Raw genomic sequence first — 17,334 nt, 5'->3', positions numbered from 1 at the left:
AGCAAGTTAAAAATAATGCAATACAATGACTATTTTTGTTTCATATGTCATATACATAAAGACACCAAGAGACACACAGAAACAAGAATATAAAATTTACTACCCTAATAATAAAAAAATGATATTCAGGTCAATAGCCAATTTAAGGGTTTGTGCTTTATAACATATCAACCCCTTTTTGGGTTATTTAATGCCGAGATGGAACATAAGTTGCTAGTTTCCCAACAGCTGGAGAGTTGCATTTTCATACCTTCCTCAATGTTATTAAAATTTAAGTAAATCCAATAAATCTCAATTGGATTTCCCAGAATGCATTTCACTCCTGATGCAATCCTCAACCTGTTCAAGATTCAGATACGTCCTAAGATGAAGTACTGCTGCTTGAAGTGCTACTTTCTTGCTTTGAAATTATACAAAATTGGCGTTTCTGAATTTTTTTTAGATGAGGATTGGTTATTCATATTTGGATTCATCAGATTACTGTTCTCATCTTGAGTGTCATTTTCACAACGTTTCGGTAGATATAACCTCCAACCTTCTTCAAGTGTATCTTGTCGAACTCAGGGGGAACGTTTCCGGCGGACTCGGGGGAACGTTTCCGGCGGAATTTTGAACTTTATTTACTTGACTGGGGTAGCATGCTCTCGTTCCATCCACCATGACTGGATAGAGGTTTTAAGTAATTCGCAATTGTATTTTTTGGTCGCCTCACACTGAGAATTGAACCTGTGGTGCAGTGGTTAGAATACTTGGACATATCAATTGTAAAAGTGATATTCTCCTGAAGGTTGAAGGTTTAATCCGTTGTGCAGACGACCGAAAAATACTATTGCGAATTACTTAAGACATTATTCTATGCAGTTGTGGCTGACAGAACAAGAGCATGATACACTTTAAGGTTGGCAGTTACAGTGACCAAAACGTTGTGAAACGTGAAAATCACTCAAAATGATAACGGTAATTCAACGAATCCAAATACAAAATTGATTCTGTCATCGAATGGAGCACAATCTCTTCAATTCCTTTTCTCACACAAGAGACATTACTAGTTTTTCTCTACTCCATTTTCATGGTAAATGCTTCAATTTCTGGTTCCCCTGTAGAACATTCACAGTAAAAACTCACCTCGCTACAATCATTGCACAGAAATTTCCTTCTTACTTGTTTGTATCTAAAACTGAATGAAATTTCCATGAACAAGGTTTCTTATAAAAAAAAAAAAAAACTCCCATCTGTGGAATATAATATCATGGTCTTGCTTCCCAGTAAACTACAACATGGTCGTTTTTAAGTTCAATGTTAATAAATACCTTTCAAGCCATCCTCTTAATCAACTTCAGCTCATTATCCAACTGATAATCTCATTAACCCTTATCCTTAAGTGACCTTGTTAATGTAACCTATTAGGATAAAAAATTTTAATCAGTTTAAAAGATTCCATAGTCTGCATCAGTATCTATTACAACCCCCCCCCCCCACTTCAATATTTTAGTCAGTAAATATTGTAAAAAGAATTTAAAAGAAAAAAGTTGGAAGACAATATTTAAAGAGGAAAGATAAGAAAATAAAAATTTAAAAAAAATGGTGCTTTAAATAAAATTGAAAATTGCATTTCAAGTAAAAGCACTTTGATGTACTTACTTGTTATGTGAAAAAAATATCCTCAAAAATTGGAAAAAAATGATTGAGTAAAAGATCACCTAGAATTTTATCAAAAAATAAAAATCTGCCTTATATCTTTTAGATTCGCCATTGATAAAAAAAAAACAAAAAAAAAAACAAAAAAACAAAACAACAACGAAGTTCTGGATGCCTAAATGACAGTACTTCCTACTTTATACCGAGTACAATATAATAATGAATAGAGAATTTATTATAATAAAAAATACGAAATGTGCATAAATCAAAATATCATTTATGCATATTTTAACGACTAGACAATGCCAGGTGTCCAGCTAGTAATATCAAAACTAATTTATGATAAGACTAGCAGTTCAGCCCAGCTTTGCTCGGACCCTATATACTGTTCATTACTTTATGTGCATATATATATATATATATATATATATATTAAAAAGTTTGACTCATGTCCAGGTAACCTACATCTAAAATTTCAAGTGCTTAGATCCAAAATTGGCGGAGGAGTGTGGCAGAGTCAAAGGTCAACTCTTTCAACTTTGACCTCTCGGCAGCCAAATTTTCGCCCAAAAACTGATTAAAAAGCTTGCTGCATCTCTGAATACCCTTTATGTAAAATTTCAAATGTTTAGACCCAAAATTTGCTGAAGACCGCAAAAGTCAAATACTTTGACCCCTTGGCAGCCAAATTTTCAGCCAAAAACCAATTAAAAAGCTGGCCTTATGTCTGAATACACTTTATGTAAAATTTTAAATGTTTAGACCAAAAATTGGCTGAGAAGTCAAATATTTTTTTAACTTTAACCTCAATTTTGACATTTATTTTGGGCTCAAATCAAATTAAAAAGTTTGATCCATGTCCAAGAAACCTACATTTAAAATTTCAAGTGTTTTGACCCAAAATTGGTGGAGGAGTTTGGTAGAGTTTTTAAAGGTCAAATCGTTGAACTGACTCCTTGAAAGTCAAATTTATGGCCAAAAACCGATTAAAAAGATTTTCCCAAATTTCAATACCCCTTATGTCAAATCTCGAGTCTGTAGACTGAAAATTGACAGAGTAATTTGGTAGAGAAATGCACACACACACACACACACACTTTGATTTTTATAGATATAGATTTATTTTTATGAAAAAATATAATTAAAATAAAGAAAAACTCACAGTGAAGGTTAAGACGAGGTTAATCATGCCTTCTTTTTCTTCCCCCTGTCGTCCACTGAGAGGATACCAATCATCTAACGTTTCTCCATTAAGTACCGATTGGGGAACAGTGATATGACACCAAGCAATCCGATCATCCACAGTAAACGATCGCTAAAACAGAAAAACAAAAGTTGTATGTTTATTCAATTTTAGGGTTGCTATTCACAATGTTTGAACAAAAATTATTTTTGGTTATTACTAACCAGCAGAGCATTACCACTTAACTAAGGGAAGGATCTATCAGGCATGTGTGGGCAGTATGATGTATGATATGCGAAAGTGAAACCTGGCCAGTGAGAGTTGAGGACATGTGTTGCATGGAGAGAAAGGGGTATGATAGATGTGTAATGTCTTAAAGATAGACTGAGAGGAAAATTAAATCTGAATAATATAGGGAGATGTGTGCAAAACAGGAGACTTTGTTGGTTTGGTCATATTGAAAGAATTGATGAGTACTTGAATTAGTAGATATAGAATAGTTGAGGTAGCAAGGTAGGTTGGGAGGAGAAAAAAAACCAAAAAAACATGGAAGTTATAAAGATAAACTTAAGATGGATAAATAAAGACCTGGCTAGTTAGCTAGGTTAGATTAAAAGTTAATTTCTAAAAGTTGTCCAACACATGTCAGCATATATAACAGATGTTAAACCAAAAATAGGAACGAATTAGTATTAAGGCAATATTTACAAGATTTGAAAATTAAAAGAAAATTATTTTAGTTAATAATACAAAGATAAATAATTAAGGTTTAAATATTAAAAAAAAAAATAAATAAAAATAAATAAATATCAACACACACCCAATATTAATAAATTATGCATCTGAAACAGATAAATTAATTTCCGATTTCTACAAACCAGTTCCATTTACAATAAAACCCACCATGCACATGAAAGATTGAACACACCTGACGAAGGGACGATATCCCGAAATATAGCACCATCACACATCACCTGACACTGATGCAATTCAGAAGATCCTACATATAAAATATTGTACAAAAAAAAAAAAAAAAATACTGACGTATATGTACTTATGTATGGTTATACATATACGCACATATGAATTGGATCAGTAAAAGTTAAACTGCATAGTTGGTTCCATCATTATATCTTAAGTTACTTCAGCTTGAGTCTATTCATTACCTCTTTGCATTGTTTGGCCTTCTAGAAACCTAAACTTCTTTTTTATATATATTTTTTAAAACTATTTGGGTTTTTTTTTTACAATATTATTAAATTTCTTCAAATAATTCAAAACAAAGGACAGAAATTCCACTCACATTTGACCTTGTGTCTCATCTCCTGTCAATAGTAGCATAAATGCAGATCTATACTTTGCAGCCATGATACAAAATTGATTTCTACTTTAGATATCTTCCAGGCATGACTTATATAGTAACCCTTTGCAACTTGACACGCATTCTTAACAAAACAAATATCATTATTTTTTGTCGATTATCCTAATTGTAATAGTGCTAAAGAAAATACAAATGAATAGATCTTTTTCAACTAGTAAATTTGGATTGTACATGAATTATATTAACAAGATTATGGCTTGCGTCATTTCTTAGCAGTCTGTTCACCTGGAAGTAGCACACATAATCAATAATATAGACTCGTTAAAGGCTAGGAAAAAAAAAAAAAAAAAAAAAAGGAATGGTATTTTTCAGAATCCTGGCTATCGCTAAAATGGTAACTAGAGGATCACATGGAGTTGAAGATTTTTTTTTTTTTATCTGGTTAGGATCTGATGTTTTCTCTTTAAGCATCAGCTTTACATTAAAATTAGATGTGATAAAAAAAAAAGATGAAATCTGATGGAATTCAACAAATGTGGATGCAAGTTGGGAGAGTGTGTATAAGAAAAATGCTATCTGAGCATGGTGCATGCAGTTTTCCATGCTCTAACGTCACAACCCAAAGGAAGTCTAAACTTTTGATGAAAGTTTCATTCTGGATTTATGAAAAGGAGTTTTATATCTTTTTTGAATATGATGGAGTTTGCACAGCATTTGTGTTATTTGCAAAACAGTGGAAACACCCCGTTTAATTTTCATGTCAAATAATTTGGATCTTTTTTTGTTATTTAAAAAATATTTTTTTATTGCAGTTTCACCCCTAGGGGGCTACTATCTGGGATATAATTGCAGGGATGCTATGTAGGGAGTTGAGCACCAAGGTGTCTTCACATTACCCTTGAACTTCTGCATATCAGTACAGTTGGGAAAGCAGGAACCCAGAAGAGAATTCCAAAGTCTAGCAGTTCTGGGGAAGAAACTATTAAAGTAGAAGGTTTTCTGGCATCTGGGGATCTCTATTGTGTAGGGGTGGGTTCTTGCTGCTTGTTGGGGGTATTTACAACAAATGGGTACAATGGTTTGTAGGCTTACTAGTTTCGTACTTGTGGGGAAGTGCATGCGTGTCATGCAGATTTTTTTTTTTTTTTTTTTACACATAGGCATCACCAAGGCCCAGAGACCACTCGAGGATAAGGGTTAAGAGTGTACAGTAGTCAATTGCACAATACAGTAATCGTTAGTAATGGAAATTCGGTCAATTTGTTAACTTGAGTGGAACGGCTCATCAAGAACTTGTTTACGTTGGACTTGAAGACAATCAGATTGTAGTCAGCTGGAAATCTGGAAAATGGAAGACAGTTGCACAAGCTTTGTTCATGGAATCTACGTTAAAGTTTAGGCACAGATAAGGAGTGGAGGAAATTATTGATAGTGTTTTCAGCTAGACAAGGGTTTCTTGTGAAAGTTTATCAAGGGGGGGGACCATAAATTGAAGCTCAGTCGAGCACTTGCCATGAAAATAATGATAAAGTAAAGATAAACTCACAACATCTCTTCTGTGAGAGGTTGCAGGCAAAAGAAAAGGGCATCTCCTAATGAAGTTACAAAGTCTATTTTGAACTCTATCAAGTCAGGATAAGTCCTTTCTAGCAGCTCCTGCCCAGATGTGGCAACAGTACTCCATCCTTGGACGTACCTGGCTCTTATATAGGTAAACAATTGCATCAGCAGTGAGATATCTACTGGATCAATAAAAGAATCCCACCAGTTTTCCAGCGGCCTTGGCAACAGATTTGATGTACGTGTTCCATTTCAGACCAGAAGTAAAGGTTAAGCCCAGAAGCTTGTCAAAACATGAGGCCTCCTAAAGACAAGAGCCATTCATTTCAATTGATGCCAGATGGGTATCAGAGCATTGATGATGTAAAGATAAAAGCTTGGTTTTAGATGCATTAAAAGTAACAAGCCACTCCTTTCCCCATTGTACCACATGCTCAAGATCAGAGGAGAGAGAATCAGAGAGAAATTGGTTGTTCTGTATGATTTTGAAAATGTTAGAATATATCAATCAGGTATGACTCAAGCCAAGAGTGACAGTTGTTTATAAGATTCAACCAAGTCAAAACGATCTGAGACCATAGAATTCGAAAGGTCAAACCCAAAAGAACTTGTCATCGAGGCATACAAAAACAAAACAATGTTCACGCATGACATACGAATATCCTTCTTTCACTCTTTTTATGTCTTTCGCTCTTTCTCTTTTGCGTTCTTTCAATCCCTTCATCTCTATTTCTCCATCGAAAGGAAGAATTGAATTATAATTGTGTTGTTTTAAAACAGTTGAGGCATTGGACTCCGTCGAAAGCGGACACGTAGTAGTTTGGTCTGTACACAAGTGACGAGAGATGTGGGTCAATGATCACTTAACTAAATATGCTCCTCCAGTGTTAAATGTAAAATAAATTATATTTTTATAAAAATGCATTTTGTCATCACCAATGATGACAAAATCCTGCCCGCAATGACATCATGACAAGACTCATGCAGCTGGTTATAACCAACGATATATCGACCCATTGATGTGCTGATACAGTTTGACATTGTTGATCGGGGAGCTGGTTTCTTCAACCAAATAACTCTCTCCCAGCAAACGATAGTGTCATACATCATGCCATACCTTGTCAAAAACCTTAGATATATCTAGAGCTACTGCCCTACCTTCCCCTGCTTTATCTAGTGCATAATAGATACACTCAGAGATTACAGTTAGGATATTTGCAGTAGAACAGGCTTGCCTAAATCCATATTTTTGGTTGGACAGAAGTTTAACAAGAAGGTAGTGGACTACAGCTTGATTAATTATAGACTCAAATATTTTGGCAAAAAAAAGGCAGGAGGTGATAATTTAAGGAGTCAGTTCTTTCGCCAGAATTTTTGTAAACTTGTACCACAGAAGCAGTTTTCCAGCAGTTAGGAAAACAAAATTTGCTAAGGCATTTGTTGTAAAGTTTGGAGAGGACTGGAGCAACCTCAGCGGAACATTTTTTTAATAGTACAGCCGGGATGAGATCATGTCCACATGCTTTTGAGGTGTCAAGGTTTTTTATATCATGCACTTGAGAAGGAATGATTTTCAGATCACTTAGTGTGGTTTCTGTCCGCAGAGGAAAATCAGGGAGGGAGGGAGTGGTTTGCAGGGTCCAATGTAGAGTTTGAGGCAAACCGACTGGCAAATATGTTAGCCTTCTCAGTTGCCATGCAAGCAACCTCACGATTGTTGGTTGTTTTATGGCATATCAACCCTTTTCAGGTTATTTAATGCCGAATCCAGTGATTTTTAAGAAAAATTTTTTTAATAGAATATATTTGTTTTTTTCAAGTCGGTTTCTATTTAACCCATAGTTGGGACCCTAACAGGTACTACCACTCTGGGTCAGAGTGGACCTGGGAGCAATGGCAATTAAAGGGTGGCTCCACACTCCCCAAAGCCCACAAACTGGGGCCTAACCATCGGATATAGTTTAAGGTCATATCCAGGACCTCACGATTGTTGGATAGTGGGAAACTGTTGATTGGCCATTATTTACTACTGCAGGTTTTTCAGAAATCACGAGTTCCTAATTTCTGCACTTAAATGAGTTTTCTGGTGGTTTTAGTGTATTCTCTTAGTTGTCGCTATTTCTTTCTGACAATTACTTTTAGCTTCTATACACTTTTGTCTGTTTATACTATACTTATGTTGAATAAATCTGTGGTATGCATACTGCCTTTGAGCAATGGCAGCTGCAGAAGAAGTAGTAAACCATTAAGGAGAGTGGGGTTTGCTATAGAACTTCCGTGAGGGAAGATGAGCTACAATTGCTGCTTTGAACCATTCAGTGGTCTCATTTGTGTTCTCTTGGGAAATTATAAAATGAATCCTAGTTGGGAAATTATAAAAAGTAAAAACTCTTTATAATAGAAAAGAAAAATGAGAATTGCAAATATTTATTGCAGATAGAGAAGATGAATAGTCCAAGGCAAAAATATTCAAGTAGTAACAATATTATTCTTAATAATAATAATCCGAGGGTTAAATCTACAAAGAGCAGAGCTCAGTTCCATCCAGTAAGGTAATAAAATATAATAGCTAGCAATTCTGGCTAAGTCAAGGATGCTTAAATATTACATACGACAAATTTGCTTTCTGATTGGTTCATTGCCTTCATACTTGGATATAGATGAAATCTTTTTAAGATTAAAAAACATATCCACAACAATTATAACAAAAATGTTGCAGCAATCTTTGAATGCTCAATCCAGGAGTAGGGGTACTATCGTATCTGTTCTGTTGTCTCCCAGGCATTATATTCTTCTTTGGCGGAGCTGCAGGAGGAGTCTTATTTCTTATTTTATTTTTTTCCAAAGGAGTAGCCACTTATGAAGGCCCAGAGGCTATTAGAGGATAAGGGTTAATGAGTGTATGGAAGTCAATGGGTAAATATTGTAGTAATCGTTAGAAATTTGGTAAATTGGATAACTTGAGTGTAGTATATGCTAGAGTTATGATACTATCCTCCCAAGCATTACCTCCTCCTTTGGGTGGGTCTGTGTAAAATATGATAATATCCTAAGCTAGCAAAAATATGGGACCAGAGGGAACATACTTTTGCCAGTCTTTATAAAAGGGTTCTGTCTGTCTGTCCGGTGCTCAAGTTTACATATTTCCATCGTTAAATATGCATATTGAAAAGTGGAGTTACTTACCTCATCAAAAATCTCAAGGTACATGCTGTTCACACCCACAGGAAGATAACTAGAAAAAGAAAGAAAGAAAAATAAATTACTAACGTAGTGCAAAAAAAAAAAAAAAAAAAAAAAAAAAAAAATGTTTATAAATTTTATTTTTAAGAAAATATAAAACATTCTCCCCGCCTCTCCAAAAAAAGGCATTAGCCCCGGCTGGTACGATACCAAATAGCCGAAAAAAGTCAAAGAGGAAGGAAGGATCAATGAAGGAAAACACTGTCCAGACCTTCATTGGACGAGTATGAAGAGTGCTAGGATCTTGGGAAGGTCTATTGCCACCCAAATTCATGTTAAGACCAATGGTCATTGCCAGTAAGAAGTCACTGTTGCGATAATCAAATTCATTTGCAAAGGTTATCGAAAGAAGCGGAGAGTACTGGAAATCCAGAGAGAATTGTCACCCAGAATACTGGAAATACCATACTTGTCAGCAAGTAATCTTTGATGATGACCTGTATGTAACAATAATCAAATTGAACAAACAATATAGAAAGAAAATGCCACGAATCCAAGGGAATTGAAACTGCCAGAAATCTCATAATCTCCATCCAGAAGAACACAATACTGGAATCTTGAGTAGCATACTGCTACTCAAATTCCAGAGACTCAAAATCCTTATAAGCAAGAAATTAATGGTAAGTGGCTGTTGTGATAATGATTTGCAATGATCATTGAAAGAGGTGAAGAGTGTAAGAAATCTGGGGGACTCAGAGAGCACCAGTGAGTAATCACTGATAATAACTCCTGTGAAAACTCCTTATAAGTAAACAATCATGTACAATATTTTAATGGAATGTGAATTAATATTCTTTTCATTTTATTCGCCGAGATTTAATTGATGAAAACGACCCCTCCCCCACCTTCAATTAATAAATATGCAGAGGTTTAAATTCTTAAGTTTTTATAAAAGGAAAAAAGAAAAAAAAAAAAAAAAAAAAAAAAAAACAGCTTTTTCTTTTTTTTTTCTCAATATAATCTTTATAATACTAACACCGATCATTTTGTTCTAGATGGTGGGAAGAAGGGGATAGAGGAAGAACGAAAATATGATGTGACAAAATAAGAGGAAAACTTGAAAATTACATAACATTATGATAGTATGGGGTTCAGGGCTAGGAGTGAGAGTAGACAGGAATCCTCATCTATTACTGGTGGGTGCCTTTCATTGTTTTAATTTTTTTTTCTTTTTTTTTAAATATGCATAAGAAAAAATTTTTTTCTAGAATGTATGATAGAATTGGTAGTAGGCAGGCTCAAACCCGTGACGTGAAGGCGGAAAAAAAAGTGAAAGAAAATCTGGCGTCTTACCACTACTCCATGACGCGACAGGAAGTTTGGAACGTTAAAATTAGGCAAAGCCAATCCAACCGATACGATGACCCCTCCTTGATCCCTCCTTGTATAAAACTACCCAGTTGAGGGTGAAGGGATTAATATTTCTGGCCAATTTTTCGATATTTGTCATCCGAGATGCCGAGCTTCAAAATGATACCAATCTCGTGAAAATCCGTCGCCTATGTCAAAAGTTTTAGGCAGACATATAAACATACATACATTTAAACAGACAGGTGAGATTTATATTATAGAATAAAAATGATTTTTCATATAATAAATCTCCTTACACGTTTCTACCTACTTCTTTGTCGCTGACATACAAATAAACCTACAATCAATACATCCAGTTTCCTTTAATGAAAATTTGGAACAGAAAGCAAAAATGCAAACTAAACTTCTTAGACATCGTAATAGAGCAGACGGACGCATCTAAATATAAACTGATTGACTTACCACTGAACACATTTGTTCCATCGAGGGATCTTGGCACCATTGTAAGAGGTTGGCGTTTCAAATACAGCATGGCCGACTCGAATTCGACAGTAAGGATCCATTTTTGTGATGCCGTAGTTTTTTGTCAGTTTAGCCTGTGAATAGAACAGTCAGCCAATGAACTGCTTTAGAAAAGAAAATTTCTTTCATACAAGAAAAAAGAACATAAATTTTTATTTTTTCAACAACTTTTTAATGTGTAAACTCAAACAGGCCTTCATTTTTTTCCCCCCTCCAGAATACATTTTTTTTCAACCAACCTACTTCATAAAAAAAATTAATATCTTTTGTAGTGAAAATGATCGAAAAATCAATTCTAGGTTATGAAAATATTCTTTGAAATCCTTTAAGATGGACTTAGCCTATACTGAACCGGTACAATTTGTTTAAAAAATTTAAATAAAAAATTACAAGAGAAGGAGACGTTAAATGAATCTCTTGTTCTAAATCTAAGCAATATTATTCTAATTTCATTTTCTTCTTCCCCTTAACTTGTTCGAGGCTCAGACATTTCCTAATATTATGAAAGCTCACTTTCCAATTCTCACCACTTCGTCTAATCATTTGCTTCCAAGTTTTTCTTGGCTGCCAATCTTCCTGAGATTTAGGACACCCATGCTTCTGCAACTGTTTATCAAGGAGTATCAAAACCCCACATGATCATCCAAGCGGTATTAATTTATCCTTTGGATAACCACCATGAACTAGGCAAGTGTAGCACTTTTCAGCAAATCTTCTGACCTGACATGTTGAGTTTGGTCAGATTTCACATAGTATATCCATCTGATTATGGATCTGTCGTTGTGCTGCTGACAAGTGAGGGAGGACTGGGTAAAGGGGGCAGCATTCACTTCCATACATAACGATAGTCTTCAATGTAGAACGGTTTGTGATATTACCAGAAGTAACAACTCATAAAATTTCAATTCACCTGCTTACACGTTTGTGATCCCAGAAATTGAACCATTACTATATCTCTCTCTGAAAGCAAAGTATAACAGTGGGTGAGAGGGGGGGATCATGAATCTGTCATTGTGCTGTAGAGAGAGGGGGAAGGAGGGAAAGGTGGAGAGAGAAAGAAAGAGAGAGAGAGTGTGTGTGTGCATGTGAGAGCAATAAAGCTTATTGGTGATATGTGCTAGAAATATTAGTCCTCGCGCGAACGAGCAGGACACAAAATGTTTTAAATAATAGAATAACAAAGACTTTCACTGGCAAGAACTACTATTGACTGTAACCAGTTATACTGTCCTTTTGAAATTTTCATCTATTTTTCTCGTTATGTATTGAATATTTGCTAATGAAACCTATATGAAATATGTTTCTTATTAAATTTTATAAAGATTTTCTATTCTGAAAGAAGTTTTAAAAAATTTAATCTAAAAATTCAGATTTTCTCATTATTCAGACCTGTATTACAAAGAAGGGGCTGCAAAAATAGTTGTGGTGTGAGGAGAAATACAAACTGAAATAGAGAAGAGAGTTTTAAAATATAATCTTAAAAAGATAAGATACAAGTTAGAAAAGCATTTCATCCAAGGCATGAAAATTGTTAAGCAAAATGTTTTTACTATAGGCTTTAAAAATAAAGGTACAAGATTCAATTTGAAATTTATTTATCTTCAAAGTGCACTTTTATAAATTTTACAAAAAAAAAAAAAAAAAAAAAAAAAATTTTAATTGAATCAAAAAATTACCGTGGATTTATTTTATGTAATGTACATTAAAAAAAAAAAATCATTGAAAATTTTATATCTATATCATTAATTGCTAGATGAAAGATAATGTTTTTAAATTGCAACAAAATGTATATTACATAAAATAAATCCAAGGTAATTTTTTGATTCAATTTAAATTAAATTTTTATACCTTACTTTGTAAAATTTATAAAAGTGGCACTTTGAAGATAAATAAATTTCAAATTGAATCTTGTACCTTTATTTTTAAAGCCTATAGTAAAAACATTTTGTTTAACAATTTTCATGCCTTGGATGAAATGCTTTTCTAACTTGTATATGTGTGGGTAAAAAAAAACATTTTTTCTAATTAATTTTCTTGATTAGGAAAATTGAAATAAAAAGCAAGACTATTCTAATCATAACAAGTGAAGCATGCATGGTCCCCTGTGAGTGCACAGTGAACGAGGCATAAAAAAAAAAATGACAAAGTTCAGCATTTTCGCCCCATCCCCAATTAACTCCAAAAGTTTAGGAGACGTCAAATCCTGATTAAATGAACTAACGATGCATTTTTAGGCCTTAACATATGTAAATTTGAGTTCTACACTATGAAAAAAAAAAAAAAAAAAAAGAAAGACTAAGTCCATCATTTGCCCCCTCACCCCATTTAGCCCCAAAAGTCCCGAGGGTTTAACATATTTAAATTCGAGTTCAGCATCATGCAAAATTGATAGACATACACAGAAAATTTTGGACAAATATGGTAAAATAATCCCAAAAATGGAATATTTTTATTAGCCCTAAAAGAGCCCCTGGGGCACACCCAAGAGTTATCACGAAGTATAGACAAACAAAATTATATAAAAATCAGTTAGTTACAACTTTTCAGAAAGTTTTATAAAAATCGAAGACATCAATTTTTTTTTTATTAAGCACAAAAGTGTCAATTTTAGCCATTTTAACCTCAAAGGCACCTCTAGGGGACCAACCAGAGTTTTCCTGGAAAATCCGTTTCATTACTTTTTTTTTTTTACTCATATCATGTTTAATGTTTGTGCAAAATTTCAAAAAATTCCAAGGCACAGTTATTGAGAAAAGTGCAGACAGACAAACGGACAAGGGTGAATTTACAGGTCCACCCATCTTTTGTCGGGCACACACAAACACACACAAAATTCCCTTTCTTTCCAATTCATATTATTTTCCTCATTTTTTTTTTTATTAACATTTGATTAGCTTATAAACTGATATTAATCATGTTACCGTTCTCAAGCCTATGCCAAAATACTGCTGTACTGACTTTTCTTTCAATAATTGTCAAAAGTTTGTTTATTGCTTAAACTGTTTAATCTTCTTTGTTTCAGCTGAAATCTTATTTTCAAAGTCATTTTTTTTTTAAAGAAATAAAATGAAATATAAATTTTAAATGTATTGAACATATTTTAAAATATTCTAAAGTTTAACTAGTTGTAACTACTCAACATTTTCCAGCAATATTTATTTGAATCTTCAACATTTTACAGCTAATTATTTTTCTTTAAATAAAGTAAAGGTTCCATAAATATCTATATTTGGAAAGTTATGTTATAGATTCAAAATGATTAATGGCCAAATTTCTCTTAGTCATAGAGAAAATCAATATAAAAATGAAGGTTTGAAATTTTCAAAATGACCTTTGAATCTCCAATAGTCACAAATAAAAAGATAAAATGAAAAACTGAATAATCATATAGGTTGGATAGAATATGCAATTAAATTGATTGGAATTATATATGCACTGAAGAATCCCGAAAGGATGAAACACTAGTGTCTGTAGGTATTTAATTATTATAGTAAAAAAATAATTATATATATAAATATAAATAAAACAAAATTTCTGTAATCACTGACTAGGAAGAATCAAATATCATTTTCAGATGAAATGTTACACTGACTTCTTTACATATTTGACATCAAATAAATAGGAAATTGAATAAACATTAATAGATTATAAATGAAGGGTTTAATTATGAAGTCCAAACTCGAAGATGTGCATAAAGAATTTTTGTATACTAACCGTGACAAGTGTGATACTCAATCGCCCTGCAATGTTACCAGTAACAAATGACACACCTGCTTGATGCTGTGCTTGTAGGATCTGAGCAACTCTTTCATCTTGAGCAATCTGTTGAGCAGTTGGATCAGAATTAACTCTAAGGAAATCCTCAGGTAACTCCCCAACCATTACCTGAAGAAACAAAAAATTTTTTTTTTGAATAAGAAAAGAACAAGTTTAACAATTTGTATTTTTTAAAATTCAAAAAAAAGTCATAAAACAGCACCCCCCCCACAAAAAAAAAGGTTGACGTGACTAATAGTAAAAATCATTTTACAAAAATATTTAAAACTTAAAAGAAAAAAAGCCATCTTTATTGAGGTCAGGTTTTGATGAATAAGAAGGGAGAAGGACAAGCAATTAATTCAGTTTCTCTTCGATGTTGGTACTTTGTCGTTTTAATCAAACATAAGTCGCCAATTTTGCTGCTATAGGGATGGAATTACCCAACTACACACTCAGCATTTTGTCCGTTATCCCCATCATTCGCTCCAGGTAAAAAAAAAAAAAAAAAAAAATTCTTACGACACATCCACTCAGTGTATTTAGCCAAGTAAATATGTCAAACTTAAGCATGATGGACTCAGACTTAAGCATGACAAACCATTGAAACTCGCTTTCAAACTTGAGTATCACAAACCATATAAAATATTATATCAAACTTAGGCTGAAGAACGAGTGAATATATTTTTTCAAACTTTAGCGAGAAACTATTTGTTTATGGTTTGTTTGGTGGATATGGCTCGTTTATCGTTTCTGAAAAATAAATTGTTGTGGTGTCCACCTTACGGATAACAACTTCTTTTTACTATAAAGAATGGGAAAATATGCCTCTCAGCTGTTATGCAGATTTTACAGTTAAAACTGATACGTTATTTGTATTTTCATTTGTTTACAATATATTTTGTTTAGTGGTATCTACCGGACCCTTATTAGTCAACAACACAAATTTAAGAGGTTTTTGGGGATTTTTTTTTTTTTTTTTTTTTGCGTTTTGCGAGACATTATGTTTTGCTCGATGCAATCAAATGTGTGAACTGATGTCACTTTTGAATCTAATCTTTAAAAAAAGAAATCAATTATCAAACTAGAAAATGTACACCATAAAAAGTGAAATATGAAATTATAAAAAAGAAAAAAAAAAAAAAAATGACAAATCTATATATCTAGTAAAGTGAGTGTGTGTGTGTGTGTGTAAGGACATTTCTTAACCTATATACTCAACGAATTTTTTGATCTACAGACTTGAAATTTGATATATAGGGTATTCAGACGCATGGAAAACTAATCCATTTTCATCTGGAAAAAGGGGCTGCTAAAGGAATAAAATTGAAAAATTGGTACGTGGGAATCATTGGATTTTTGTTTGCTAACTATTTCACAAATGTGCATGCATGAATAGTTCACATTACAGATTATTATGTTAAGAATAAGTAAGTTTGAAAACACCTTTTAAAAACGCGTCATGGTGGTCTAATGGTTATCAAACTTGACTCACTGTCTTTAGGTCCCAGCTTGAGTTTTTTTTTTTTTTTTTTTTTTTTTTACTTACAAGAAGTGACAGGTTAAGAAAAAAAAAAAAACACATACTCGAATGCACATGTCTCAGTTTCTTTCAGTTTTTTTTTTTTTTTTACTTCATCTTTTTTTTTTTTTTTTTTTTTTTTTTTTAAAGGAATTTAACGTTACGTTTAATAATGGGCAACGCCGTGCACATTTGCTACTATTTTATAAATTTGTATTTATTTCTTATCTGACACGCGGTAGCCATGTTTGTTTTGTGTAACTTGAACCAAGAATATTTCACAATGATAATCCTTAGCCGACATTAGGAATTGAAATAAAAAAAAAATAAAATAAAGATTCTATTGGGAAAAGAAAAAAAAAAAAAAAAAAAACTTACGTGATGCGAGCGATAAAGATTAGGAAGACGTGTAAAGAATTAAAATATTAAGTCTTATATGCAGCGGCAGCACAGATAAAAAACGAAAGAATGCTGAGAATCGATCAACAACAGAACTATTACTCCATTAGATTATTGGTCAAGGCCATATACAAAATGGTGACTTAATTTTCTGTAATTCTTCAAACACAGAACTGGAAACTTTGTTGGTTTAGTTATGTTGAAAGAATGGATGAAATTCTTGCGCCAGTACTAGATGCATATACAACACATCACATAGTCACATTGGTTTTTGCTAGATCAACATTGAGTTAGTACCAGATGGGTGACCATTTGGGAATACTAGGCACTGTATGTAGGACATTGGCACCTCCCTGTAAGACTTTCAAAAACATCCTGTAGTCATCTCCCCTAACAGGGATAAACAAACGACTGAAGATTGCTTGTGAATTTGATATTTACTAAAAACTCCTTTAGAGGAAGCCGATTCAACCCACGAGAGGGAGTAATACTTTGGTTGGGTTAGTATGTTGAACAGTTGAGGTAACAGGTTTGGTTCACAAGGAAAGGCCAAGGAAAATGTGGCAGGAAGTGATAAAAAATAGACTTGAGAGAAAGAGGGATAAATAAAGACCCGGGCAAAGATAGGTTAATTTAGAAGTAAACAATGACAATGCTCAATAACAAGAGTAGATTATAATTTTGTTAGATGTAAACTTGTTTTGTGTTGAAAAGTAATGTTTGAAGTTTTAATGGAAAAAAAAAATTCTCACCTTTCAAATCAAGATAATTGATCGACTACTGTGAAGACAAAAATCACGCTTTTATTCAACAGAGTTACCTTCTGCTGTTGATAATCAACTCTCTCCTACTGCAGGATAATGTGACACAAGGGTCAGG

At 33.3% G+C, this 17,334-nt stretch overlaps 1 protein-coding gene across 1 annotated transcript in view; it reads right to left on the bottom strand.

Moving 5' to 3' along the window:
• The window catches only part of LOC145285835 (toll-interacting protein-like), an 81,607-nt gene that overhangs the window by 22,043 nt on the left and 42,230 nt on the right, over positions 1–17,334 (bottom strand). Inside the window, exons 2-5 of the mRNA XM_080134271.1 lie at positions 14,493–14,663; positions 10,719–10,852; positions 8,889–8,937; positions 2,801–2,953 (exon numbers count right to left, since the gene is read on the bottom strand). Coding sequence (XP_079990397.1) covers positions 2,801–2,953; positions 8,889–8,937; positions 10,719–10,852; positions 14,493–14,663 — 507 coding nt within the window. The remainder of the gene's footprint in view (positions 1–2,800; positions 2,954–8,888; positions 8,938–10,718; positions 10,853–14,492; positions 14,664–17,334) is intronic.

The sequence above is a fragment of the Euprymna scolopes genome, chromosome 10 (assembly GCF_053919585.1).
Source record: "Euprymna scolopes isolate OS-2025 chromosome 10, ASM5391958v1, whole genome shotgun sequence".
In the NCBI taxonomy this organism is placed as follows: domain Eukaryota; kingdom Metazoa; phylum Mollusca; class Cephalopoda; order Sepiida; family Sepiolidae; genus Euprymna; species Euprymna scolopes.
This window is presented reverse-complemented; position numbering and strand designations above follow the sequence as displayed.